Source organism: Vulpes lagopus, chromosome 11 (genome assembly GCF_018345385.1).
Source record: "Vulpes lagopus strain Blue_001 chromosome 11, ASM1834538v1, whole genome shotgun sequence".
In the NCBI taxonomy this organism is placed as follows: domain Eukaryota; kingdom Metazoa; phylum Chordata; class Mammalia; order Carnivora; family Canidae; genus Vulpes; species Vulpes lagopus.
The window spans coordinates 1,811,477-1,837,850 of record NC_054834.1 but is presented as its reverse complement, the minus strand read 5'-3'; the positions used below and the strand labels follow the sequence as shown (position 1 = coordinate 1,837,850).

The following is a 26,374-nucleotide window of genomic DNA, read 5'->3' as shown; positions in this document are numbered from 1 at the left end:
TACGGAGGTCAGTATCCTTGTCTGTTCTTGCGGCTGCGTTCGCCTATTTTATTTAAAGTGGAGCACGTGAGGAGTGGCTCACACGGTGTGTCAGAAGTTCCCCCCCTTTTTTTTCCGGTTTTCATTGGGACTGAACTGTAATTCTATCCTGCTGGTGTGTTTGGTCAGATTGTGGGTCCCTGGAACGGTGCTGGTGCACAGCCGGGGCCGGGGGGTGGGGGCTGTCTGCTTCATTTTGGGAGGGCTGGTGGCCTCAGTGCCAGCTGGCGGGCCCCGGGAGGGCTGCCCGGTGGGGCTGGACAGAGGGCCCGTGGTGCACCCGGACATTTTGCTTGTTACCTGGGCAAAGTCATAATATCAGACGTAGATGTTTAGGGGCACCCGGGTGGCTCAGTCAGTTAAGGGTCTGACTCTGATCTCAGCTCAGGTCCCCATCTCAGGGGCAAGCATTCGGGGTCACGGGCTGTGATGCAACGTTGAGACATACTAAGGATGGATACAGAGATGTGGCGTCCTGGCCTTGGGCCCGAAAAGCCAGGGCATGTTAGGGATGCGGGAGGACGGCTCTGTCCGTGGCGGGGCTGAGAAGGGACGGAGCCCTTTGCCGGGCGCAGTGGGACCGGGGCTGCCAGCAGGACCCTGCGTTCAGCTTGGGCAGCAGCCCGCCCAGGGAAACCTGGCAAAGTGGAAGGGACGTGCAGGAGAGACGCAGGGCTGAGGCCACGTCACCGGGGCGGGGGCAGAGGTGAGGCTGGACGCCTGCTGAATGAAAGTCAGTGTCACGTGTCAGGGCAGCCCCCAGCGTGAGCTGCTCCAGAGCAGGGCACTCGGTTACTGGGGGGCAGGGGAGATGAGGAGTCAGTGCTGGAGCAGCCCCCTGACCGCCCGCGTCACATTCTGAGCACAGAATGTCCAGGCGCTTTCTGTGTCCTGAGCCTCTGGGGTCCCGGACGAGAATGCTCGTCCTGGATTTTCGGGTGATTTCGCGCATGTGGGGAAACCCGTCCTCCCCCAAGCCCCGGGGTTCACCCCGTGACTTCACAAACACGGAGGACTTGTTGCCGGACTGTGATGTTGGAGGATTTGCCTTTCAGCATAGACGGCCGCTGTCTGCTGTGTCAGGCACTGCGCTCGGGCGGCTGCGACAAAGTGCCTTAAACTCCGGAGCCTTATATCCTCATGATTCTGGAGGTTGGACACAGAGGCCAAGGTGCGGGCAGCACTGGTTTCTGCGGACGCCTCCACCGGGTGTGCAGACCGACCGCCGTGGTGTCCCTCCTGTGTCCTCACTTGGCCTTTCTTCTGAGCATGTGTCGTCTTCGTGTAAGGACACTGGCCACACGCCGGTCACACTGGCTTAGCGCCCGGGCATACGACCTTGTTTTCACTTATGTTGCCTCTTTAAAGACCCCGTGTCCACAGACGGTCACATCCTGAGGTCCTGGGGGTTAGGGCTCCTCCCACGACCGTCCGAACCCCATGGGCAGCTGCACAGCCGAGGCGCTGGCGGAACAGTGTCCGAGTTTGGAGAGTCTCAGCCTTGGGACAGTTTCCAGTAAAGGGAATAGACCCCAAGTAAAATGAGAAACTAAGTAACATCATGTATAGGCCGATGTTGGTTGAGGCCCAGCGGGGGGAAGGCTCAGGAAGAGAGAGGGCAGAGGTTCAGGTGAGAAGCTTGGGGGTGCCCGGGAGCTGGACGGTGGGGGGAACACGTGGGGCAGATGCCTCCATGCCCCCCCCCATTCATTCACTGCCTGATTGTTGCAGGCAGAGAGGTCACGGAAGACCCACTGGGTGACATGGCATTTGACGAAGGGCCATGCGAGGTCGTAGAGCAAGAGTCCAGGAAGCTGGCTGGGGTGCAGGTGGGGAGACCATCCGTGCAAAGGCCCCGAGACAGACGTGTGCACAACAGTGAGTGCAGGTGCAAGCCACTGGAGGTCAATCCAGTGGTCCACGTGGGTTTAGATTTGTTTTAAATCAGCTGCCCACGTTTAAAACTGGCGTTTTTACAGATACGTGCATCTTTCTAATGTCTCACTAGTTAATGAGAGCCCACGCGGCACCGTTTGTGTAGGCGACAGTGGCGAGGCTGAGCAGACCCGCCTGCCGGCCTGGCACAGCCCTGCTGACTTCCACTCTCAGTCCCGAGGCCGCCTGGCCCTGTGCGCAGGTGGGCGCCAGCCCCGGGAGCGTGCATGCTTCAAGGGTGATCGTTGTATGGCCGCGGGGCGGGGGTAGGAACTGTCATCCCTGTTTTAGGGACGAGGCAACGGGGTCTGCTCACGGACACACAGCTCTCCAGGCCAGAGCCATAAATGGGTAATGGCAACGCAATGAAGTTTTAGAAACTCACACAGAGTAGGGGGCCTGGGCGGCTCAGTGGGTTCAGCATCCGACTCGTGATTTCGGCTCAGGTCGTGATCTCAGGGTTATGGGATCGAGCCCTGCGTCGGGCTCCGTGCTGAGCGGGGAGCCTGCTGAAGATTCTCCGTCTCTCCCTCCCTCTGCCCTCACCCTGAATCGAGCTCTCACTCTCTCTCTTTCTCCAAAACAGAAAACAAAGCAAAACACAAAAACCCTAACACTGACTAAAAAAGAACCAGAGAATCAGGAATCTCCCGGGATACAAGAATCTCAGGAGAACATGCATGAAGGTCGGCACACAGTGTACAAACACACCTAAACGCCAGGAAGAGCGTGGACCACGTTACCGTTGTTCTGGATGGATACAGGAGAAATGGGAGCTGGTTCTGGGTGGGAATGAGGCAAAATCAGGCTCCATTGTGCTCCCGCTTTTGTTCAAGCTGCCAGTTAGTCCCACTTTCTCTCTGACTTTGAAAATAGTGCTGGATTCTAGCCCAGGCTTGGGCAGCCCGCAGGCCAGGGCGGAGGTGAGGGGCTGCAGGCTCCCCCCGACCCCGTCTGCCCGCCTGAGCTGTGAGTCCACTGGGCACTTGCTCGCTCGCTCGTGGCGGGAAGCCCTGCCTGTTACGCAGCGCAAGGGGGGGATGCCTGGCAGTAAGGTGCCAGGCGGCGTGCGGCGAATGCAGGCTGAGAATCTACTTCGAGGCTCCTTTGCTTCGTCCTGAATATCCGTGGACTCAAATACACGTATTTTGCTATTGGAGGAGGTTATCGTGGTGAAACGAGGTGTCAACACAGTAGAGTAAGACACTTGTGAAAACCAGACATCAGAAATTCCGGGCATCCCTTTAGATCCCCAAGAGTCGAAAACAATCAAATAATCCAAAATTCTGAATTTTTTTTTACAGATGTATTTAAATGTTTCCTAATACAAGGAAGATACCTTTTCTTTTCTTTTTTCTTTTCTTTTCTTTTCTTTTTTCTTTTCTTTTCTTTTTTTCTTTTCTTCTTTTCCTTTCTTTTCTGTTTCTTTTCTTTTCTTTTCTTTTCTTTCTTTCCTTCTTTCTTTCCTTCCTTCTTTCTTTCTTTCTTTCTTTTTTTCTTTTTTCTTTTTTTTTTGTTGTTGCTCTCACTGGCTGTTTTGTATTCCTTAAAATCAAAAGAGCCTCTCTTTTGTGTAATGAAATTTCACCAATGGTTAGTCTGTAATTTAAAGTAAACATATTGGTTATTTTCTCTAAATATTGAAATGGACAAGATAATTGGAGTTTCGAAAACTTGCAGTCGTTATAGGCATAGTAAACACGTTTCGTAATGATTTCATTATTCCGTTCATAAGTTTTTTTATTGCTCATTGGGTATTTTGAATCTTTTGTATGTAAATGCGAGCCATTCTGCTCAGACCTCAGTGTCTGTTTAGCATCAAATTTTCTCCACAGAAAGCCTCACATTCCACATACGCCAAGGGCGTGTTTGACTCTACCTTTAAAAAGAGGCTTGATGTCTTTTTCCAAATAAAATTAAAAATTGTTTAAAATATTGTTTTTATTCCCGAGAGACACAAAGAGAGAGAGACAGAGAGATACAGAGAGAGAGGCAGAGACCCAGGCAGAGGGAGACGCAGGCTCCACGCAGGGAGCCCGATGCAGGATTTGATCCCAGGACCCCGGGGTCACGCCCTGAGCCAAAGGCAGACGCTCAACCACGGAGCCACCCAGGGGCCCCATAAAATTAAATTTTATCAAAGGAGTTTTTTTTTTTTTTTAATCAAAGGAGTTTTTAAAGCGTTTGCACACTTCTGTTAAACTGGATTCCTTTCGACGTTCAGTGCCTCGGGGAGATTGTCCATCACCCCACTTGTCATAAGGCTTGATACTGGAACCTGCATCGTAAGCAACCAGTGCTCAGTTTTCTGAGTCTCGGTGTGGGTTCCTTGCACTTTGGTCCTGGTGCCCTTTTGCATCTTGGATGCTTTTCTCTGTTGCCGGCCCGGGATGCAGCACGAGCCCTCATCCTGTGGGCCCCACACAGTCCTGCAGGTTGAGTTCAGGACGGGGTAGACTTCGGTGCAGCACAGGACCATCGCTCAGGAAAGTGTCTGGAGCGTGTGCGGGTCCGGCTCCTCAGCGGCTTCCGCTCTCCGCTGCGCGGGCTCCAGCACTGGGCGAATGTTCTGATTCCAGAGACCCACGCTCCCAGGTCCTCGCTGGCCTCTGCGGGAAGGGGGGCGCGACCTTGGTTTGTGAGGGACACAGTCCTACCGTGACCAGAAGTGCTTGTACCCCCCTCCGTCTTGCTGTCCTCCCCGAGGCTTGAGCGCAGAGCACTCGGGTGGAGCCCCGCCACCGCGGCCCACGCAGGCACCAGGTCAGGTGCGCCGCGACTTGCTGCACAGGCTCAAGGCATGCAGACCCCTCAGTACCGCTCCCCGACAGGGTCTGCCCTTTAGCCCTTTGTAGAAATAACACTTGCATCGCCTTTCCTCAGTAAGTCTGACCCCTGGCTCCTGGCTCCTCGCCGGTGAGCCGCTTCCTGCCGTGCTAAATCACGCGCCCTGGCTCCGTCTCTTGAGACTCACTCACGTGATATTTGCTTTCAAGCCTCAGCTACCGTCAGGCTGACATTTCTTCTCCAGTTTGCCCCTAGGATAGTCTATTTGCCATAAAATTGCTTGGAGGTGGGGTCCCTGCTGGCCAAATGAGGCGGAGAGGTGATTATCATAGAGCTCAGGCCTCGAATCCCAGCTCAAGTGTGAGTTGTGACCTGAGTTCTCCGGGACCATCACTGCCTGCGGAGTCTGAGGGCGGCTCGCAGGAGGGCCACCTTCTCACCTGTAGCTCCTGCTCGTCCCACGCACACTCGTGATGCTCGTCAGTGCCGGGGCCAGGCCTGGACCTCAGAGGGCATAAGTGCTCACCTGCTGGGTTTCCTCTCCTGACACCAGGTCACCAGCTCTTCAGAAACCACCTGGGTGGGGATCCCTGGGTGGCACAGCGGTTTGGTGCCTGCCTTTGGCCCAGGGTGCGATCCTGGAGACCCGGAATCGAATCCCACGTCGGGCTCCTGGCATGGAGCCTGCTTCTCCCTCTGCCTGTGTCTCTGCCTCTCTCTCTCTCTCTCTCTCTCTCTGTATGACTATCATAAATAAATAAATTAAAAATTAAAAATTAAAAAAAAAAAGAAACCACCTGGGTGTCCCAGAGAGAGATTCCATCTGGGGTTAGCACAGACCCCACAGGTAATCGGGCTCCTTCCCACAGGGCAGTTACACATCGTGTGTCCAAGGGTACCCGACTTCTGTCCAATTTGCTGTGAAGCTGGGAGTTCCACGAACCCCCTACGCCTTCAGATTTGCTAATTTGCCAGAATAGCTCCTAGCACTCAGGAAGGCACCCGTCTTACTTACCGACTTATTTTTAATTCTTTTAAGGTTTGTTTATTTATTTGAGAGAGAAAGAGAGAGCATGAGTGGGAGGGGCAGAGAGAAAGGGAGAGAATCTGAAGCGGACTCTGTGCTGAGTGTGGAGCCTGATGCGGGGCTCCGTCCCTGGACCCTGAGATTGTAGCCTGCGCCGAAACCGAGAGTCAGATGCTTAACAGACTACACCACCCAGGCAGCCCATTTACTGATTTATTTATTATAAAGGAAACAAGTGAGGAAGAGATGGGTAGGACCAGGTAAGGGGTGTGGGTGGAGGGCACAGAGCTCCCCTGTCCTCCAGGCACGAGTCCGTCCCAGCACATTGATGTGTTGAGCATCACTGTCCTTCACGACAGGTATGATGGATGGGCTCTTTGGCCATCGGGCATTAACTAAATCTCGGTCCTTCCCTCTCCCTCCTGGTTCCCCAGAGATTGAGGCTGTAGGGCTCAGAGTCCCACCCTCAACTCTACTTGGTTTTCCTGGCAACCAGCCCCCATCCTGAAGCTCCCAGGGGGCCCCAGCCACCTGTCACCTCATTGGCCTACAAGAGCCATTCCTATTCCTCCAGAGATTCCAAGGGTTTCAGTTGCCCTGTGCCAGGAACCAGGGATGAAAAGCAAATATTTATTTTTCATTAGACGGGCCCCTGGCGTGCTCGGAGTCCTGGAGATGAGCACTGTGCTGCGGCGGGGCTGGGGGAGGCGGGCGCTCAGGTGACAGACACGCTGACAGAGCAGGGTCCAGGTCCCAGAGCAGGTGTGTCTGCGCTGAGCCAGCTGGAAGGAGGACCAGGAGGGAAGCCGCGGGGGCCCTTCCGCCGGGCTTCCTCGCTAAACCCCACCATTTGTTCTCTCAAACCAGGGTGAAAAAGAGGACGGACCTGATAGGAGCCTTTAAACTGGACCCTCTCTACCTAAAGCACAACCATCAGGACTCAGGTACGCTGGCGTCCTCGCTTTCTGCGATGTTCTGGTTTTGTGTTCACCGGAGCTGCATTTCTGCCAGAAGCCAGAGGGGAAGGTTGGCGCCACACGGACCAACCCCTGGGGGCCCCTTCTCTGGGGCGGGGGTGGGGGTAGAGGCAGGGGTAGGGTGCTGATGGGGCCCCGGTCTGCCTCTGTGCTCGGTGCAGGGGCTGGGAGGGGGCCCCGGGGGCCGGGGGGCACCACACGGCTTTCAACACGGGTGTGGACACCTCCTGCATAGGACCTTTAAAAGTATGACTGCCAATCGGGGAAGGACAAACATTATGTGGTCTCATTCATTTGGGGAATATAAAAAATAATGACAGGGAATAAAGGGGAAAGGAGAAAAAATGAGTGGGAAATACCAGAAAGGGAGACAGAACATGAAGACCCCTAACTTTGGGAAACAAACTGGGGGTGGTGGAAGGGGAGGAGGGTGGGGTGGGGGTGACTGGGTGACGGGCACTGAGGGGGCACTTGATGGGATGAGCACTGGGTGTTATTCTATATGTTGGCAAATTGAACACCAATAAAAAATAAATTTATATAAAAAAATAAAAATAAAAGAAATAAAAGTATGACTACCCCACTGTCTCCCCGAGAGCTGCATCCGCTTCTACCAACACCCCGGGGGACGCAGAGTGGGGCTGGGGGTTAGGGGAGCCAAGGAAGCCCGGATGACACGGGGCAGGATCAGCATCTCCCCCGTCGGGTTTGTAGACCTGCCTTCTGTGCCTGCACCTGTGGTGGGACCCGAGCCGTCCCCAGGCCTGTGCTCTGGCTGTGAGCTTCTCGATGACCGGGGCGGAGAGGGGACGTGGCCAGGCGCGCGAGTCCCGGTGAGGAGCACGATGCTCCCTGGCACACGGAGACGCTGCAGCACTTCCCAGAAGATGCCAAATAGCCCATTTCCTGTGGCTACTGCCCTAGGCCACAGCCACACGCCCGATCATAAGTTAGCACAGGCCGGGCTCCGGGGGGGCGCGGAGGGGGGACACATGGACATTTCTGTGAGATTTTTTTTTAAAGATTTTATTTGTTTGTTTGAGAGAGAGAGAGTGAGAGCATAAGCTGGGGGGGCAGCAGAGGGAGAGGGAGAAGCAGACGCCCCACTGAGCTGGGAGCCTGACGTGGGGCTCGATCCCAGGACCCCGGGATCGTGACCTGAGCTGAAGGCAGACGCTTCACTGACTCCACCACCTGGGCTGAGATTCTGGGATTTTTACCCAAGAAATAAGAACTGGATATTTCGAAGAATGATCCCAGCAATACAAAAGATTTTTTTTTTCTTTTGAAAGCGTGAAATGAACATTTCCAAACATGAATAGTACTTACAGCCAGAAGGTGTAATTATTTCTGAATTCCCTCTATATTTTTAAGGTTTTGAAAACAAACTCAGAACTATTTAAGCGTAGTTCTCAGGTATGGCGCAGACGCTCATCCCGGTGGGTGTTCACAGAACCCCCCTGCCTCCCCCCAGCTACACTTGCTCAGATTTTCCCAGGACCTAAAGCTGCCCTAAAAAATAAGGTCTAGTTTTTAAAAACAGAATTGGCAGGAAACAATGTGAAATTCTGAACCAACTGCCAAGCTCTTATGTTACAAAAAAAAAATGTATTTCATGTTTGGATAATAAAAATCTTTGCAGTCGTGACAGTTAGAAAGCAAAACGTTGCCTCTTAAACCTTGAAGTGATTCTTGGAATGAACTTAAGCGAGGGGCATCTGAGGACGGCTTACGGCTCGAGGCACACAAAAATGTATTTTACGCTGCTTTTATAGAAAGGCTGTTTCCTATTGAAATATTTGCTATGGCTGTTAGAGATGAGAAATATTAGTGATTTGTATTTTTCCCCTAAAAAAATAAAAGACCACAAACTTCTATAAGTCCACAAAAACAGTGGCCCATTTTGTGTTTAACGAGTAGATCGCCAAAAATAAACTTTCAGCTTTTATGGCCAGTGGACGTAAGGGCATATTTATCGGCACGGATTTAGCCCTGGTGCCGCTAAGCCTTGTGCTCCTTGAAATGAAAACTATGTTTTACAGGGTTTGTTGGTGGGTTTTTTTTTTTTTAAGATTTTATTTATTCATGAGAGACACAGAGAGAGAGGCAGAGACACAGGCAGAGGGAGAAGCAGGCTCCGTGCAGGGAGCCCGATGCGGGACTCGATCCCGGGACCCCGGGGTCACACCCCGGGCTGAAGGCAGATGCTCAACCGCTGATCCCCCCCAGGTGTTCCCAATTTTTTTTTAAACCTTTCTATGTGATAATAAAAGGCTCCTTATTAACTATTTAAAAAGCCTGTCAGAACTGCCCTGTGGGGGAAAATAATAAAATTAAAATTAATTAATTAATTAATTTAAAAAAAAGGAACTGCCCTGTGGCCCCTCATGCTGTGCACTCAGCTCGCGAGGCCGCAGCAGCGGGTTATCCTGCCTGGGTGCCTTAGGAGCCTCCGCCACTGGGTCCGGGGCGAAAGCCTCCCCCTCCGTGAGGTCTTCCCAGATCTCTCCGCTGGAGCCGATACCCTTCATGGCACGTGAGTCTGGCCACGCAGCCGTCTCACCCGCTGGTTTCCTGCCTGTCGTCTCTCTGTCCCCCCCGGAGCCTCGGATCCGGTCGTGCTGCTGCGGGAACACTGCTGGACTCGGGGGATGGTGACCGGCGGCAGCCGTCGGGCAGCAACGTGGGAGCGGCTGCCGTGCCAGCACGCCCCTGCCTCGGTCCTGCACTTTGCGTGTGATGTGAACAAAGGAGGGTCATTCATGCGTCTTCATGCACGACGTCATCTGGGTTCCGAGCAGACCCTTGCCCGGTGCTCATTACATGCCACGCATCCTTGGGGCCGCGGCTCTTTCCCTTCTGCTGGCCTGCGTGCCTCGCCGTTGGGCCACTGCCGGTGACCCTGCTGGGGACATCTGCCTCACAGTGTGTTTCATACGGTGCAGAGGGCAGGGGCTGGGAGTCGCCAAGGGCTGTGCGACTCCGGGCTTCGGTCTCAGGGTCCCTCATAAAACCAGGAGGCGGAGCCTTGCAGGATGGCCCCCCACGTTTTCCCATCGCCACCATTTTACGACCCTAATTGGGAGAACACCTGTTGTCTCCAGAGGAGAGTCAAAGAGCCGGTGATAAGCAACAGCTTCAGGTTTCCGTATACGTGGAATGTAGACCCGTCTGCAGAATCACTGAAGAGTGGTCTTGGCAGGGGTGGGGTGGGCTGGGGGTGCTGGGTGGCGCCCGTCCCAGCTGCCTGCGGCCTGGGCCTGCTACGGCCAGGCTACCGTTGCTCCTGCTGCGGAAGCGGGGACACCGGTGCGCCGCAGCGTGCCCCGTCTGGGCCTACACTGGAGGATCAGATGTTCAAAACACAGGACTTCCGCGCGTGTTCCCAATTCCCAGGCGGCTGCTTGCCTGAGGTCACCCCGGGGCGACTCCCACTGGTGGGAGGCTCTGTCCCCCAAAATCCTTGGCTCGGCTGCGTTAGGTGCAAGGGGAGACCGGACGCAAACCCGCCTTTTCTGTGACCTCAATGAAGCCATCTGAATGCAGGGTGATGACTCGGCTCCAGTGGTTGCTCACCGGCGTCTGCCCCGTGCCGGGCTCTGGGCTGAGATCCGGGGGTGCAGACACGGACGCTCCTCCACAGCCGGGTGCTTGTCTTTCGGTCTAATCACTCTGTATGTCACCAGTTCACCTTCCCACGCACGAATGAGTGCACGATGAGGTCTTCAGGAGCCGAACGCCAAGTTACTAGTGGGCAAGAGAAGAGAGCTCAGATGTTGTGCTTGTGGAAGCACAGAAAGCAAAGCAAATGGGAAGCCCCTCGTCGACCAGCATTTCCACTTTGTTCTGGAAAGCCCCATGGATCCGTGACCTTGGGAAGTGCCAAGGAGAACACCCAGCCCCTGCCCTCCGTGGTCTCACGAGGAGATGATGGGGGGGACACAAGAAATCGATCTAGGGGATCCCTGCGTGGCGCAGCGGTTTAGCACCTGCCTTCAGCCCAGGGCATGATCCTGGAGTCCCGGGATCGAGTCCCACCTCGGGCTCCCTGCATGGAGCCTGCTTCTCCCTCTGCCTGTGTCTCTGCCTCTCTCTCTCTGTGTGTGTTTCTCATGATTAAATAAATAAATTAAAACAAAACAAAACAAGAAATCGATCTTGAAAATGAGGAGGATTAGGCATGCAATCGGCCAATGTGTCTAATGGCTTCTTTTCGTTTGTTCCTTTCTCTTTGCAGGGCTCATCACCGACTACAGGGTAAGTGGGAGATCTCGCTCGCTGAGTCCAGGTCTCAGGTAACCACAGGTGTGAGGGCAGCGCTGGGAGCTGTCGTGGGCTCCATTCCTCTCGGGGTCAGGGGTGCCCTGGAGGACCGCGTCTACCTAGGTCCTACGTAGCTAAGCAAGCCAGGCCGCGGACAGCTCTGCTGACCCAGTGACTCTGGGTGTCGGGTCAGGGGGGAGTCATCTTGCCCGCCCTTTGGGACGGAGGCAGGAAGTTCTGCGCCCAGGTGCCTGTCGGGGTGGGCGCTGCGCTTGGACCCGCGGCCCTGTGCTGTGCGCAGCTGCTGTGCGCTCGGGGCCGGCACCTGCAGGGCCGTAGGGAGCAGGGCCAGAGACCTCAGGGGTGCTCCGACGGCAGGCCTGATCTCAGCCGGGGGCCGTGTGTGGCGCTGGCAGCCGCTCAGAGGTGAGTGAGGCCCCCCACTCCCTCCCGGACCCCCAGGCTCCCGAGGGGCACGGGGCCCAGGTGGCCACACGGGCCAGGATGGCCGTTCCCACAGCGCCGTGGGCCGCCGTTCTGAGACAGACCTCAAACGTGTCGCTCCTCTCTGATGGCCCTTTCCGGCCCAAGGGAAACGTCCCCGTGTCCCAACTCCTCAGCCCGTCCCCTGGACTTCAGCGTCTCCTTATGCCACATCTAATGCTTTATGATAACGAGGCCTCAGCCATTACGCGCCGGCGGCTTGTGAGCTGCGTGTCACGTGTGGACGGTCTTAGGTTGGTCCACCCGCTGTTCTTCAAAGACCCGTATGCAGGCAGGTGTGCAGCGCCGCGGCAGCCGGCCTCACCCACATCCACCTGGCCTGGGAGGTCCTCCTGGATCGTCGTGCGCTTCGCTGCCCCTTCCCAGCAACGCCAGGGGATGGCACCTAGTGTATCCTTAGCAGATATTTCATGATTAATGAATAAACAGTGAAATTTATGGAGAATCAAGTTAGAAGGATGGGAAAATTGTTTTGGAGTAGGGAGTTTTCTAAGAGCTGATGCCCGTAGGTTAGCCCTTGGAATACCATCTCCACCAAGTAGGAGAGGTCCCATGAGGCAAACGCAGGGCATCCCACCAGGAAAGACCACACAGGTCAGTGGGAGCCTGTGCTGGGCCCTGGCCATGCAAAGGGCCTGGGGCACCAGTCTTGACCTATGAGTGCTGTTTCTTGGTTCCCTCATCAAAGGCACAAGAGTCCCTGGCCTCCCACCTGACCCTCTCCCCGTGCCACAGCCCTACAGGGCCCCAGACCATATTTTCTGGCGATTTTACTGCTGTCTTAGCTCCGATGTAGGGACATCTTTCCTTTTCTATGCACTTATAGATGCCTCTGGAGCTCTTTCATGGTTTCTTCCTTTAGAGCAAATTCCAGGCAAATGCCCCGGCACCCAGGCTCTTCCTTTAGAGTGAATTCTGGGCAAATGCCCCGGGGCCAGGCTCAGCAGACCAAGAAAAAAGAATATGATTGACATCATCATCATTTTGTTCAAAGACATTGGGAGCCCAGCCTGAGGTGGCCACCGCCCTGGGGCTGTGGAGGAGACACTGGGATTCCGGGCCGTCTCCCAGGCTAGTTGGGGAAGTGGGGGGTTCGAGGGGTGAGCACCGCGCTGGCAGGAGGCACAGGGCCTGAGGGCAGCGTCAGCACCACGAGGAGGGAGCTGGGAACACGTCGGCGAAGGGCGTTCATACTGCGTCTGCCCGTGGCGGCAGGCCGGCGGTGGAGACCTGGTGTCGTTTGCCAACGATGCACGTGGTCCTGGGCAAAGTGGGGACCCTGATCCCCGTTTCACAGACGCGGAGACACAGGGTCAGCGAAGTCAAGGAATCTGCGGAACACGGTTAAAAGAGAACCAAGGACTTAAGTCAGAAGCTCTCACTCCGAGCCTCCCAAGGCCCTTTGGTGAGGGAAGTGCACCTCCCGGTCCTCGTTGGTGGCTTCTCGCGGGCGGGACGGTGTACAGGACGTGTCGTGTTTCAGTTGTGGAGGGAAAGTACCCAGAAATGGCTCCGCTGTGTCCGGGAAATCTGGAGCAGGCTTCTGCGTGCGGGATCCTTCCAGGCGGCCCGTGCAGGACGGTGGAACGGACCTTCCTCCTGCTGTGTCAGCTCAGTGGTCGGAATATTCCACCGAACGGCATGGGGTGGGCGAGGGGCAGGCTTGGAACAGCAAGGACCCGGAGTCCCGTCCCCTCTGTGCATCCGGGCTGTGTGCACGGGGAGCTGAGTGCACGGGGCGTTTCTGCTCCGGGGGCACGTACCTCCGTCCTGTCCCGGGCTCAGGTCATGACAGCACTTTAGGGCCACGTGCGAATGAGCGCTCGATTCACCTGTGAGCACCTGCTACTGCAGGACGGAGAGGTTAGCTTCGCCCTGCTGTGCATCCCCGTGTTAGACGTAGACCTCACTGGGATGCGCAGCTCGTCGGCTTGGCGACGAAAGGCTCTGGAACGCAGCATCGGTGCACGACAAAGGCAGGAGATGGCTTTACCGCCTACTTAGTTAGCGGGGAAGGTGAAGGATCTTCTTTCCGATTTTCCGAAAAGGCGCGTTGGTTCCGTTTTTACTGACGACCCCCAGCAGCCTGCAGACACAGTGCTGGGTAGGCCGGCCGTGCGTCTGCAGGGGACGCCGTGGCACCGAACGTGTCCCCCTGGCCTCTTCTCACAGCGCTAAGAAGACAGTGGCATGACCCGTGACCCCACCGGGCCCAGCGCCTGGGGGACCCAGAGCGACACCGTGTCAGATGCCTGAGTGTCAATATCGGGCTCCCGCTTCTCTCTCCCACTCGAGAGCCTCCTGTGAAATCCTTGCTGGGAGCCCCAAGTTCAGAAGTGGCTCGGCCGTGGGTGCACGGCCTGACACCTGCCTGCCCTGGGCTACGGGGGAGCCGTGCACCCCGAGCCCTGCGGGAGGGTCCAGGCCTAACCCCCTCCCGCCGCGGCCCTGCACGCGCCAGCCCCGTCTGCGAGCTGTGCCCTGCAGGGAGGTCCAGGGAGCAGGAAGGGAGGGAGACTGCGTTGCCCTGGGCATCTTTGCAAGTCCAGGACGGGGCTCTTGGGAGTCACAGCGACGTGCCCCTGCTTTCTCGTGCCAGATGCCCCCTTGCCCTTCCTCCCCTCTGTGTCCCTTCTTGTTGGCTTCAGCACCTTTGCCACCATGGAGGCCCCCACAGCCCGTAGAGTGCCAGCCAGCTGACAAACTGGAGACAAGCTAAAGAGAGACTATTTGAAGACCAACATGTTGGGCTTTTCTTTTCTCTCTTTTTTTAATGATTTTATTTATTTGAGAGAGAAAGAGAGAGAGCAAGCACACAAGGGGAGGAGCAGAGGGAGAAGCAGATCCTCGCTGAGCAGGGAGCCAATGTGGGATTCGATCCCAGAACCCTGAGCTCATGACCTGAGCCGAAGGCAGATGCTTCACGGACGGACCCCCCCGGGCGCCCTGCGGTTGTATATTCTAGTGACCATCTTGCAGGTCACTGCGAGCAGGGCAGGGAGAGTCACTCTTGCTCTAGGAAAGGGTGCCAGGACGTCCCAGGGAGCCTGGGAGCGGAAGGGGTGGGTGTCGGCTTGGTCCTTCCTCCTTCCCGTGGATGGACGGATGGTTGGACGGAGCAACCGGCCCCACTCCGCTGCCCCTGCCGGTCGGTGAGCCCCGCCGGCATCTGCTCAGGGGACACTGTGCCTCCCCAGGAGCAACCTGTCCGTCCTCCCGTGTCTCGGAGCTTTGCACAGAGGCTCCAGCTGCAGGCGCTGCTCACTGCACAGTCGGCTTTGCATCGGCACGGGCGGCAGGGGACCGGCCAGGGGACCTCCAGGGGGTTTGCTCCTCCAAGGGCAGGAGGCGCCCGGTGAGCCGGAGGAGAGCGGCTCTCGGTACGTTGCTCCCTGACGCAGCGTGTTCTGTTCTCTTCCAGCACTGGCAGCTGCCCCTGGGCCGGAGATTCCGCTCCTTGAAGATGTGGTTTGTTTTTAGGATGTACGGAGTCAAGGGGCTGCAGGCCCACATCCGCAAGGTGACTGTGCGTCCATCACTTCTGGGGGTCACATGGGGACTTCGTAGGAGCTTAGAAATGAAGCAGGGTGTCTGGCTCGGCCAGCTAGCTCGGACTCCCGAGGGTGGGCAGTCGGTGCAGGATGACAGACCTGCACACGCCCGTGGGGACCAGGGCCATCAGGTCCCGGAGGCTGCGGAGCCGATGCCCCCCACAGCCCGTCCTGTTGCCACGTCTGCCCGTGGCGGGTCCAGGCAACAGTGTTGGAGCGGTGGGGAGAACCCAGTACGCTCTGCTCCAAGCACCGCCAGCCCGGGAGGGTCTCCAGGCGGCTGGGGATGGCTAGCTCCTAGCCCCGGGGTGCCCGGTGCACCCCCAAGCAGCGCACGCGTGTGGCCTTGGACCCTCCAGGTGGGTCCCGGCGACCTGTTTGGCTGAGCGAACCAGGCCTCCGTGACGAGCCTACAGAGGGAGAACCACGTCAGGCCCCACCACCCTGCCTTTTTTTTTTCTTTTTTAACAATTGAGGAAACTGACGCCAGAGTATATCCTGGGCCCCCCCAAGACCCCCCTTTAGCTGCCTGCAGCAGGCTGCTGGGTCCCAGCGCTTCCCTCCCATGCCGGTGTCTGTCCTCAGCCCCGGCCCCATCTTGATGGACAGAGGTTCTTGGGCTTCGTGGGAGCGGGGGCACCCGTGGTCTCTGGGGTGAGGGACGAGGCAGGACTGCGCACGTGAGTTCAGGAGAACATGGCCTGGAATACTGTGAGGATTCAGCTCTGGGGAAGGAGGAGAAGGGCTTTAACTCGCCAGATGATTCCAGCTTTAAGCTCAGGGCCCCCTGGGTGTGATCAAGCGGCTCCCTGTGAAAACCCTCCACACCCGCCTCTGGGCGGACCCCTCGGCCTCCAGGGGAGGGAGGGGATGCTCAAAGCCGGTCCCTTGGCAGGTGGGGCTCCTCTGGACCCTCCCTGGGGTGGGGGGTGCACCTGCCAGCACAGTCTCTGCTGCCCTCTAGCGGCCCCAGACCTATTCCTCTGCCCGGGAGCGGCCCTTGAGGGCGGCTTGGGACCGGCCACACTCGCTCAGGGTCCCCGAGCACAGAGGTGCGGAGTGCACAGCAGGTGCGCAGGCCACGCGGGCTTGTTCTCAGTTCACATCCTATTTGAATCCCCTATGGGGCTCTGTGAACCCCGCAGAGCCAAGTGAGGTGGGGAATTCAGTGAGACGAAGGCTGTGTCGAACGTGACAGGTGCTGTCCTTCTCCTCTGTGGGTGCAAGGGCTGCGGGGGGCCCCTCTCTCTGCACAAGCACCTTCACGTCCCTCTTCCCGACCTTCGTTCTGAAGTGCTGACGGGTTGTTTTGGTGGGATTCAAGGGTCCACTGCACAGAAGAAAACGTTAGTTGGGGTTTTTCTGAAGACCCCACAGTCCTCCCGTCGGGGTGGCGAGTGTCATCCTGCCCTGAGTGCGGGCGACGAGCACTCGGCGGAGATGGCCGGGAGCACGTCCCTGAGCTGCAGCCGCGGCCCAGGAAGCCTCTCTAGGTGGCTGAGCCCCGAGCTGCGCGGCCCTGGGGCACTAGGCGGCGGTTCTCCCCTTTGCAGCACGTCCGGCTGGCTCACGAGTTCGAGCGTTTGGTGCAACAGGATCCCCGCTTTGAAATCTGCACGGAAGTCACCCTGGGGCTGGTCTGCTTCCGGCTAAAGGTAGGTTTGTGGCTTTAGTCCCCGCTCCCTTTGACGGGCGGGCGGGAGGGAGGCTCATGCGTCACCTGGGTGCTCAGAGCAGCACGCTGCCTCCCCAGAACCTCAGAAGTCACCAGGCATTTTGCCGCCTGGGGTCCCTGGGTCCAGGCCCTGCTGCCCCTCCTCCACGGAGCTGACACTTCCTGCGTGTGTAGACCTTTGGTCCTAGAATGCTCCCCGGTTTCTCCATCCACACGGCTGCCACTGCGATGATCTGAGCTGTAACCTGTACACAGGCTCGCTAACCGGGGGGTCACCCCCAGACCAGCCCCGGCCCCAGCCCCAACCTGCGGACCCCGGTGTCTTCACGGGCCCCTCCGGGTGGCCGGGTGTGTGCAGGGGGTTGAGAAACGCTGGTCTGTTGTCCTGCTGCCCTACTCATGTGTGTGTGTGTGTGTGTGTGTGTGTGTGTGTGCACGCGGGGTGGGGGGAGCTGGCCCAGAGGGTGGACGGCACAAGCCGTGTCTGCTGGGGATCATGACCACGTTTCTGGAAGGTCCTCGAGAGAGGTTGTGCACACAGGCCCCTTATCAATCTACCTGTGGGAGGGAGGCCGGGGGAGGGCCTGGCGCTGGCCGTGCGCGCTGCCACCTGCCTTTTCCTCTGGCTCCATGTTTCCATGCGGGAGGTCAGCAAGGGGAGGAGGGCTAGGCCTGCTGCAGGTCAACATGCTGTCATCCAAATGTGGCCTCCCGCTGACCCTATCCTCCCCGTCACTGATTCCTGGAGCTCCTAGGGGGTAAGGAGAACCAGGCACAAGAGGGGCGCCTGGGGGACTCGGCGGTGCAGCACCTGCCTTCAGCTCAGGGCATGACCCCGGGGTCCCGGGATCGAATCCTACATCGGGCTCCCCGCATGGAGCCTGCTTCTCCCTCTGCCTGCGTCTCTACCTCTCTCTGTGTGTCTCTCGTGAATAAATACATAAAATCTTTAAAAAGAGAGAGAGAGAAGCAGGCACAAGAAAGCCTGGACTCTTCAGAGACAGTGGGGTGCTGGTGTTCCCACGCAGGGCTCGGTGAGGGGGCCGTGAGCTCCGTGCAGGTGCACGGCGGTGAGACCCCACGTGCAGAAGACGGGGAGGCCTCGGAGCACTGGCTCCCAGCGGCCAGGTCCCCGGGTCCCCAGAGCACGGGCCGCGGCTCAGTCGGCCCCGGTGTTGGCGGCGGGCTTCGGTGCGTTTGCCGGGGAAGAGACGTTTCGTTTTGCTCTGACTCGCCGGTGTTCGCGCAGGACTTTCACTCTTTAGTCACGCACACACCGCACACTGCGTCCATGTAAAGCCCAGGTGGGGGGCGAGGGGCGCTGACCCCTGCGAAGCTGGCATCGCGCGGGACTCGCCCCCAGACTGCGGACCCGGAGGCTCGCCGGTCGTGTGTGCTCCGTGTGCTCGCCGCGTTCCTACAGCAAAGCGAGCCACAGAAGGGAGACCGTTAGGAGGAGAGTCACTAGGAAGAGGAAACACGCCTGCTGAGCTGCGCCGATTTATCGAACGAAGCCCGCGTGTACAGCGATCCGTGCGGTCCCCGTGGGGTCCGCGGGGGTCAGCTGCACCCGTGTGGGGCTCGGCATTAAGTGTGGGGTCCTGCGGCCACCACCGCGACCTGAGGCCCTCATCGTCCCCCCCACGCCAGCCTCCGTGCCCCCGACCTGCCCGACCCCATCTGTCCATGCGGCGCGGCGAGTCCCCCCCCGCCCCCGTTCCAGAGCCCGGGGTGCCCGGTGGCCAGCAGAGTTCCCTTCTGTGCAGGTCGGCCGGGGGCTTCCGTGCCACCAACCCCGTGTCTTCTCGAGAAAGCACATCAAGGCACGCGGGCCGTGTTCCTGCTTCCCTGTGCGCCTGCCGGTCCCCTGTCTCCCGTGCTGTCCTGCTCCAGGGGGACTTGAGTCCTCTGCACCCCCCGGGGCTTCAGATGCACACTGGGGTCCCCCTCCCTCCCCGTCCTCCCCGTCCTCCCCTCCCTCCCCCTCCCCTTCTCTCCGACTGTTTTCTCTGCTTGGCTTCTTCCTCCACTTAATAGAAGACATACCTCGCCTCACCCACTTGAAAACGGCAGGCACATTTTCCCTAAATAATGTGTTTTTGATGTCTCCACTGTACGCCTTACGCCTCTTTGCTCTGGCCTGGGTCTTCCTGGTAAAGTGCATGTGTTGTTCCTTCCCTAGCTTCATCCTCGGGCAGGACAGGCTGTGTCTAGACCTGGCCTAGGTCCTGCACTGGGCCCCGTAGGCGCCCCACGAAGGCCTGCAGCCGGCGGCAGGGAGGGTCTGCTGGGCTCATGGGGGGCCCCGACGTTGGCTAGTGTGCGACTGAGGGGAGCCGGACCATTCTTCGCCCTCTGTTCTCCCTGCTTCTCGACTCTCAAGACAGAACGAGAAGGCAAATGCATGAGCCCCGTGAGGGCCACAGAGCAGGGAGGCAAGGCCCCACTCCCATCCCCCTTCACGTGTGATGATGAGATGGGGGAGGCACCTCCTGGAAGCAGAAGAGCGCTGGGGCAGGGGAGGCAGGTGCATGAGAGCAGCGGTGCCCTGCAGGGTGCCCGCCCCGGTTCTCTGGGCTGCTCCTTGTCCCTGGGGGGTTGCCGATGGCCCCTCGGTGCCACAGTTCACGGGCGGCTTGCCCAGGTTCGAGGTTGGCTGTGCTTCCTGTCTCTTCTCTCTGTTTGGGAGCGATCCTGGGGGCGGCTGCCTCCAGAGCCCCAGTTCGGTCGCTGAAGCGCATCAGCTTGTAGGTCACGTGCCTAGGGAGCTCCGTTTTCCTTACAAATCCTGGCCCGGGGAAGGGTCATCCTTGGGCAGTCATTGGACTGTGGAGAGCCCGTAGGGCGAGGCTGTGGTCTCCCACGGCCACGTAACTCTCACTTAGCTGAATTCCTCACCCTGGGAAATGAAAGGCAAGTGGTAAGGCGGCCCATCGTCTTGCGGACGTGCGGCAGCGTCGCCGGATGCCAGCCGTCCTCGGAGGCCAGGCGAGGTCGGAGTCCTTGGGACCGTCTCTCCGTCTCTGCAGGGTTCCAACAGGCTGAACGAGGAGCTCCTGGAAAGAATCAACGACGCCAAAAAAATCCACCTGGTTCCCTGTCACCTCAGAGACAAGTTCGTGCTGCGCTTTGCCATCTGCGCCCGCACCGTGGAATCTGCCCACGTGCAGCTGGCCTGGGAGCACATCACTCAGCTGGCCACCAGCCTCCTGGCCACCCCCAGGGACTAGAGCCCGGCTGAGGTACGCTGTCCCCGGCCCTGTCCTCGTCTCTGCCCCCAATCTGCCCCCGGCGCTGCCTCCATGGCTGCCTGGGCCGGGGTTTCCACCCAGGGAGGTAGGACCCACATGCTGTCATGATCTTTTAGGAACTTAGACACGTTTTTACTTTGTCTTCTTTTTTTTTTTTTTTTAAGATTTTATTATTTGAGGGGGGGAGAGAGAGCGAAAAAGCACGAGCACTAGCAGCAGCAGAGGGAGAAGCAGACCCCCCCCCCGCTCCCCACCCATTGAGCAGGGAGCCTGATGCAGGACTCGATCTCAGGACCCTGGATCATGACCTGAGATTATCAGATCAAATGTACGCGGTCATAATTCCGAGGGAAAGGAGGAATTCTCCCCATTTCATGGGGCACAGAATCCAGCTGACACTGATAAAATGTGTCCAAGGGAGGCCAGCTTGGCCACCAACCTTGTCTCTGAAGCTTCACATGCATCTACGAGGCACGGTTCCATCCAGCTCGGTGGAGGAGGAAGGGCACGTTCTCTCTCTCTGCATTCTACGAGATGCATCCAAAATACCAATTCTTTCATTTCTTAGGGGGGGGGGGGTGTAGCCATATGTTCATGTGTATTTTTTTCCACTGTAGAGCTCAAACGTTGAAAAGAAGCAGTACCTGACATCATGGAACGAGAAGACAGTCAGCGTTGTGGCTCCGGGGACCCACGCCCGCCCGCGGCGTCACGCTTCTCCCTGCGACGTTCTCCTGGAGCTCGTGCTCATGTGTGCTCACTCTCTTACCAATGAAGAAACATTACTTGCTGTCTGAAAACTTAATTAATCCCAGTGCATGTAACTTTTATTCATTATTCACTCATGACTTTTGTTGATTAAGAAATCATGCTCTCGATGTCATCGGTGGGGGGAGAGGTTTACTGAAATGTTTTCCAGGATATTCTAGGACTGTGGGACTTGAGATTATACCTGTGGTCTTTCCATTGTTCTCTCATGTGGCTCAATGCTTAATAAATAATTTGAAGCGCAGCAGTGACTGTGCCTGGTGAGCATCCTTCCGTTCTAGGTTGTGCCCAATGGGTGGTTGCGAGGCGGACTTAGCCTTTCAGAACAGCCGAAGAAATGGCATCCTTGGATATTTCAAAGGTTATTTTATGTATTCATCGGAGACAGAGAGCAAGAGAGAGAGCACAAGTAGGGGGAGCAGGAGAGGGAGATGTAGGCGCCTCACTGAGCAGGGAGCCCGACGTGGGGCTCGATCCCAGGACCCCGAGATCATGACCTAAGCTGAAGGCAGAGACTTAACCAGAGCCACCCAGGTGCCCCCATCCTTGGATATTTTAAAATGTCAATCCCTGCGCCCACAAGTGTTTGTGGAGTGCCTGGTATCTGCCAGGGACTGTCCTAGGTGGTTAGCAACATCACCTAGATGTTGAGTTTTACCTAGACTTTTACTTAGAGATGACACCAACTCTTGAAGAAATAAACTCAGAACCAGGACACAACCACGGACCGAGTTCTACTGGTGTGATGGGAAAGACTGACTTTTCGGGCCTTGGTCTCCTCATCCCAGGACCAGTAATCGGTCCATCTGTCCTCTGGCCTTGGGACTGACAAACCACAGGAGTGCTCTTGTGAACATAGATACTGATAAGACGCAGTATTTCCTCAAATAGCCCATCTTTGTTTGAAATGACTTTTGCTGGTGGAAACATACTTGAATTTTCATCCCCAGATGAGTTCTTGTCCTTTAGAGACCGTTTAACTGTTGAAAGCAAAGCACTCTCAGAAAAGGTCCTCGGGCTATTGATACGTCTATTGGAATTTCAAAGACCTCTGATTGCTAACTGTAATGAAATTATCTGTTTTTCCGGAATCTGGAAGTATATCAGATGCCTCGTAGTTCCCCGTCTTACACATAAGGCCGTTCGTTCTCGCCCATCAGTAAACCAGACCCACCGTCCATCAAGGCACGAGGACGTGGATGTGGCACTGGGACCACTGGGACCTCATGATAAGGGCTGTTGAGCCCTCAGGTCATTGAGTTGAGGCCGAGGTGTCTCTGTTCTGCAATGAGATGGTTTGCACCTGAGTGTGCTCTTGAGCTAAGATTGCTGCAGGGTCTCCAAAAGGAGCCTCCAAAGTCACCAATGCCAGCTCCCGGCTTTCGTGGAGCTGCCCACCCGGCCCCATCCATAAGCATACTTAGGGTTGATGACGGTGGACTGAGTCCCAGGCCGGAGCCTGGACAGCAGGTGACAACAGGGCTGCTGCTGGGAGCCGTGCACAGACAGGAAGCCAGCTGAGTGGCGGAGGGGCTCCCCTCTCTGCGCCTGGCTGGGTCTTTCTGGTGGAGATTCTCAGACATCCGCTTAAACGGAGGCCCAGCAGCGATGAAAGCTGGTCCGACTTGCGGCCCGTCTCTAGGTAAAGCAGCGCAGTTCACCCCACTTCCCGATCTCTTAAGGCATCTCTGAGACAGAGCAATCAGGCCGCAACCCACCTCGCCTGCAAACAGCAAGAAGCCCTGCCTCCCGGCGTTTTCAACACGCACGTGCATGTGATCAATGCGAGGCACCGTTATCAATATTTTTAAAATATTAACTTTATGCTTCTTTTAAAATTCTCAGTGTTTACTCCCATTTTACAGATGAGAAAATAGGGTTTGTCAAGGGGATTTTTCAAGAGGTCTAGTGACTTGTCCCAAGGTCGCGCTGCCAACTGGTGACTGAGCTAGGACTGGAACCCAGGCAGTCTGGCTCTAGAATCCCCCCTCTTGCCCACTAGCCGAGCAGCCAAATACGCTGTCTGCTCTTGGGGGTGAGCCGTTTGTCACAATAAGTGGCAGTGAGGCCATTCATTCCCTTCTGGGAAAAAAAAAAAAAAAAAACATTTTCGCCTCCCCCGTTGAGTCTTGGCTCCTGGCCCCCAGACAGTGTACAAAGGTCTGGATTACTCAGGCTTACTTTGGACCGACGCATGGCATCTTCATGTAAATGTATATTCCGTTTGGTGTCACGACGGGTCATAGGCCACTGCTGGCACCGGACGTCCGCGCAAATCCTGTCGCCTTCCGGCATCTGATAACGGCACCTGCTGCTCGGTGTCAGAAAGATCCTTGATGGATGCGGATGTGTCCAGATCCTGAAACCCACACCGTTTGGAGTCTTAACACCTCTGCCACCAAGTGAGATGCTCTCCCTCCTGGTACCAAACAGTGGTGTCCCTTCCAACACTCCTTCTCTAGCTCTCTGACGTTACGTAACTGGAGTTAGGGTCAGATCCCGCAGTTAAGGGCTCAGGACCACAAGCCGCCCTCCGCCCGATGCCACTCGCAATCCCTGGCCTCCCCGACTTCTGACAGACCGGTCCCCATGAACCCCTCCTGAGGTTCAAGGCTTTGCTAGAAGATCCCACAGACTCAAGACACCATGTTACTTACCTTTTGCACTTTGTTCTAAAGGCTACACCTCAGCACCAACCAGCCCAGCCCAAAGAGCTGAGCAGGGCCAGGAATGCGGGTCGGGGGGTGGAGCTTCCACACCCTGCTCTCCTGGCACCTCCACGTGGTCTCCAGCTTGGAAACTCTCCAAACTCTGCCGTTTAGGGGTTTTTATGGTGGATCCATTACGTGGGCATGGTTGATTAAATCACCATAAGATGAGCTCCATCTCTGGCCCCCCTCCCCTCCCCGGAAGTCAGGCGGCGGGACTGGAAGTCACAACCCTCTAATCACACGTTGGTCTTCTTGGTATCCAGCCCCCATCCTGTTTCTAGCTAGGGGCCGGCCAAGAGTCACCCCGCTCCGGAACAGAAGAGGCTCCTGTCACCCACACATTCCAAGGGGTCTCAGAGCTCCGTGTCAGGTATCACGGACCAAACCGAGACTGTATCGGTCTTACCGTATTACACTAGGAAAGCCCCCTGGAATCATACGCCTCTTTTCCAAAATGTGACAAATAGCAAAGCTTCCTGGAACCGAAGACGCTCACTCAGGCTGACTACCTGGCATTATTGGAAGGAGCCTGTGGAGACACTCAGGAGAGAAGGAACAGGTGTTCCCTCGATCATCATAAGGGGAGAAGACGTGGAGGGAAGGCAGGTTGGGACCATGACTTCATCCCTGAGCCCCCGACTCACGGGTCCCATAGACTCAGTACATGAGAAACCACGGATCCTTTCTGCGGAAAGCCTGTGTCTGAGAGCGGGGGTGGAGACTGCCCGATGGCCCCTTGATCTAAGGATGGTTTTATTGCTTTTCTGAATCATGTAAATCCCAAGGATCACACACTAGAAATTATTCTGCCTTTTCTTTTTTACTGCATTTGATACCAAGATCTTTTTCCTCTGCGCCGCTGTGCGGCCTCCTATCACCTCCTATCATGTCGTAAATAATAGAGAATTCAGAAAGACTGTGAGCATAGGTCGCTTGTGTAAAGGGGATCAATCTGGAGCTACTAGAGACCCTTGTGTGTTTCTTCCCTAAGCAGAGATGTGACACGGACAGTCGAGGAAGGGAGACAGGGGAGAAGCAGAGTGGGCTCACTGGTGGGAGACCACCTGGGTCCAAGAGCATCCAAAATGCAGACCCCAGACCTCACCATCGATGGCAATGGCCCCCGGGTGCCATCCGAGAGAAATCAGGTCACGTGAGGAGGTTTATGGATGGAAGGCTGGGGGGAGGGGACTCAGAGGACTTGGTGCCTCTTCAAATGTTCCCTCCCTTTTGCATGAAGAGTCTCTCTGCCTCCAAACAGTAGCACCGGGGAGGCAGGTTTTGCTTCAGCGGGGGGGAGCTCAAATGACGGGCTGGGAGTGAACAGAATGCGCCTTCTCGCAGGGCAGTGAGGGCTCCATCCCTGCGGGCCTTCGGGGAGCCGCACAAGCCGAGGGCTGGCTTGACGGGATGGAAAACCCGACAGCCACTGAACTCCCTCCTGTGTCCGAGACTCGAGAGTCTGAAAACTAGGGAAGCTGGGCCGCCTTGTCGGGGAGCACAGAAATCGGAAGCACTGGCCCAGGACGGCTTCCTCCTCGGTGGCAAGCTCCAGCCGGGTGCTCTGGGCTACTCTGCTCCAAATGCCCGTCAGGGATTGACTCCTCAAGAGCCCCGGACGTCGCTGGACGTCGCTGGAGTGCAGCGGGGCTGGGGTTTGAACTGAAGAAAGCTGACTGGGGGTGGGGGGGGGGGCGTGTTCTTGATTACACCACTGCCCCGCCCCTAGGCCCTCGGAGTACAATCTAGTGCTTTCCTGGGGTTTTCGGAACATAGCACCATAAACTAGGAGACTTCAGACAATAGAAATTTAGTCTCTCAGGGTGCTGGAGGCCAGGATCCTGAAATGAAGGCAGGGCCACACTGCCCCCCCACAGCCTCCAGGGGAGGGTCCCTCCTCGCCTCTCCAGCTTTGGGTGGCCCCAGGTGCTCCCTGGCTTATGGGCGCATGTCGTACCCATCTCTGCCTCTCCTCCGCACCCCTCTTTTTCATAGCTCATCAGTCACATTGGCTTAAGGCCCACCCAATGCACTGTGGCCTCGTCTTAACTCGACTGCCTCTGCAAAGACCCTATACCCCAAAACCATCACATTCCCTGATACTGGAGGTTAGCACCTCACTTTTGGGAACACGGTTCAACCCACCACCTATGTGGTATCAGATTAGGAGCACCTGCAAGTGCTGACTCAGGCTTGCGGTGACGTTCCGGAAGAAAATGACCAAAGCAGACTGCTCCCCCCTGCTCTGTCTGCCCCATTTCCATTGACCGCAGGATCCTCCGCACTGTCCCTGTGACTCGCTCAGCGCGGCGATGAAAGGCTTCTCTGGGACTGGGGATGGCAAGCCGGCCCCGTGCACGCCCGTGGGCACAGATACTGCTTGTCACAGAGCCAGGAGCCACGCCTTGAAGGCAGCGAAGGATCCAGCCACCCTCCAGCTGAGCCCAGTGTGGATCTGCCTGTTTCATCGGACTCCTGTCCGCCTGCTTCCTGAGCTCCTCAGACCATCCGCCTGCCCCCTCCCGCTCCCCACCCAGCTCCCCCCAGCTCCCCCTGACCCCGACCCAACAACACCTCTCCTTTAAACTTGCAGAAAGTCACTTTCCTGGCACACAGGGATGCACGTTAATATGGGGCCACAGTCTCTCTCTGCTCACAAACGAGATCCCTCATTTCCCTTTCACAGATGAGGAGGCTCCGTGCAGGGAGGGTACTGAAGGGCCTTACACTTCTGCCCATTTCAGGAAGATGGAAACTGCTGGGTTGGGAGGAGCGCTTGTTTCAAAGGCACTAGAGTGAAGTGGCAATGCTTGTGTCACTTGCTGAAAAACAGCTCTGGAGACCATAAATAAATGTAATTCAGTATCTGAATGACAACCTCTTACG

The 26,374-nt window shown here is 56.9% G+C and overlaps 1 protein-coding gene across 9 annotated transcripts in view; it reads left to right on the top strand.

Annotated features, from left to right (window-relative positions):
* The window catches only part of DDC (dopa decarboxylase), a 73,515-nt gene extending 52,494 nt beyond the window's left edge, over positions 1 to 21,021 (top strand). For all 9 annotated transcript variants that reach the window (XM_041723036.1, XM_041723035.1, XM_041723038.1 and 6 more), the window contains exons 10-15: positions 6,656 to 6,732; positions 11,003 to 11,022; positions 14,954 to 15,052; positions 16,637 to 16,738; positions 19,788 to 20,000; positions 20,627 to 21,021. In XM_041723036.1, coding sequence (XP_041578970.1) covers positions 6,656 to 6,732; positions 11,003 to 11,022; positions 14,954 to 15,052; positions 16,637 to 16,738; positions 19,788 to 19,988 — 499 coding nt within the window. In that variant the 3' untranslated portion in view covers positions 19,989 to 20,000; positions 20,627 to 21,021. The remainder of the gene's footprint in view (positions 1 to 6,655; positions 6,733 to 11,002; positions 11,023 to 14,953; positions 15,053 to 16,636; positions 16,739 to 19,787; positions 20,001 to 20,626) is intronic.
* Positions 21,022 to 26,374: the final 5,353 nt, after the last annotated feature.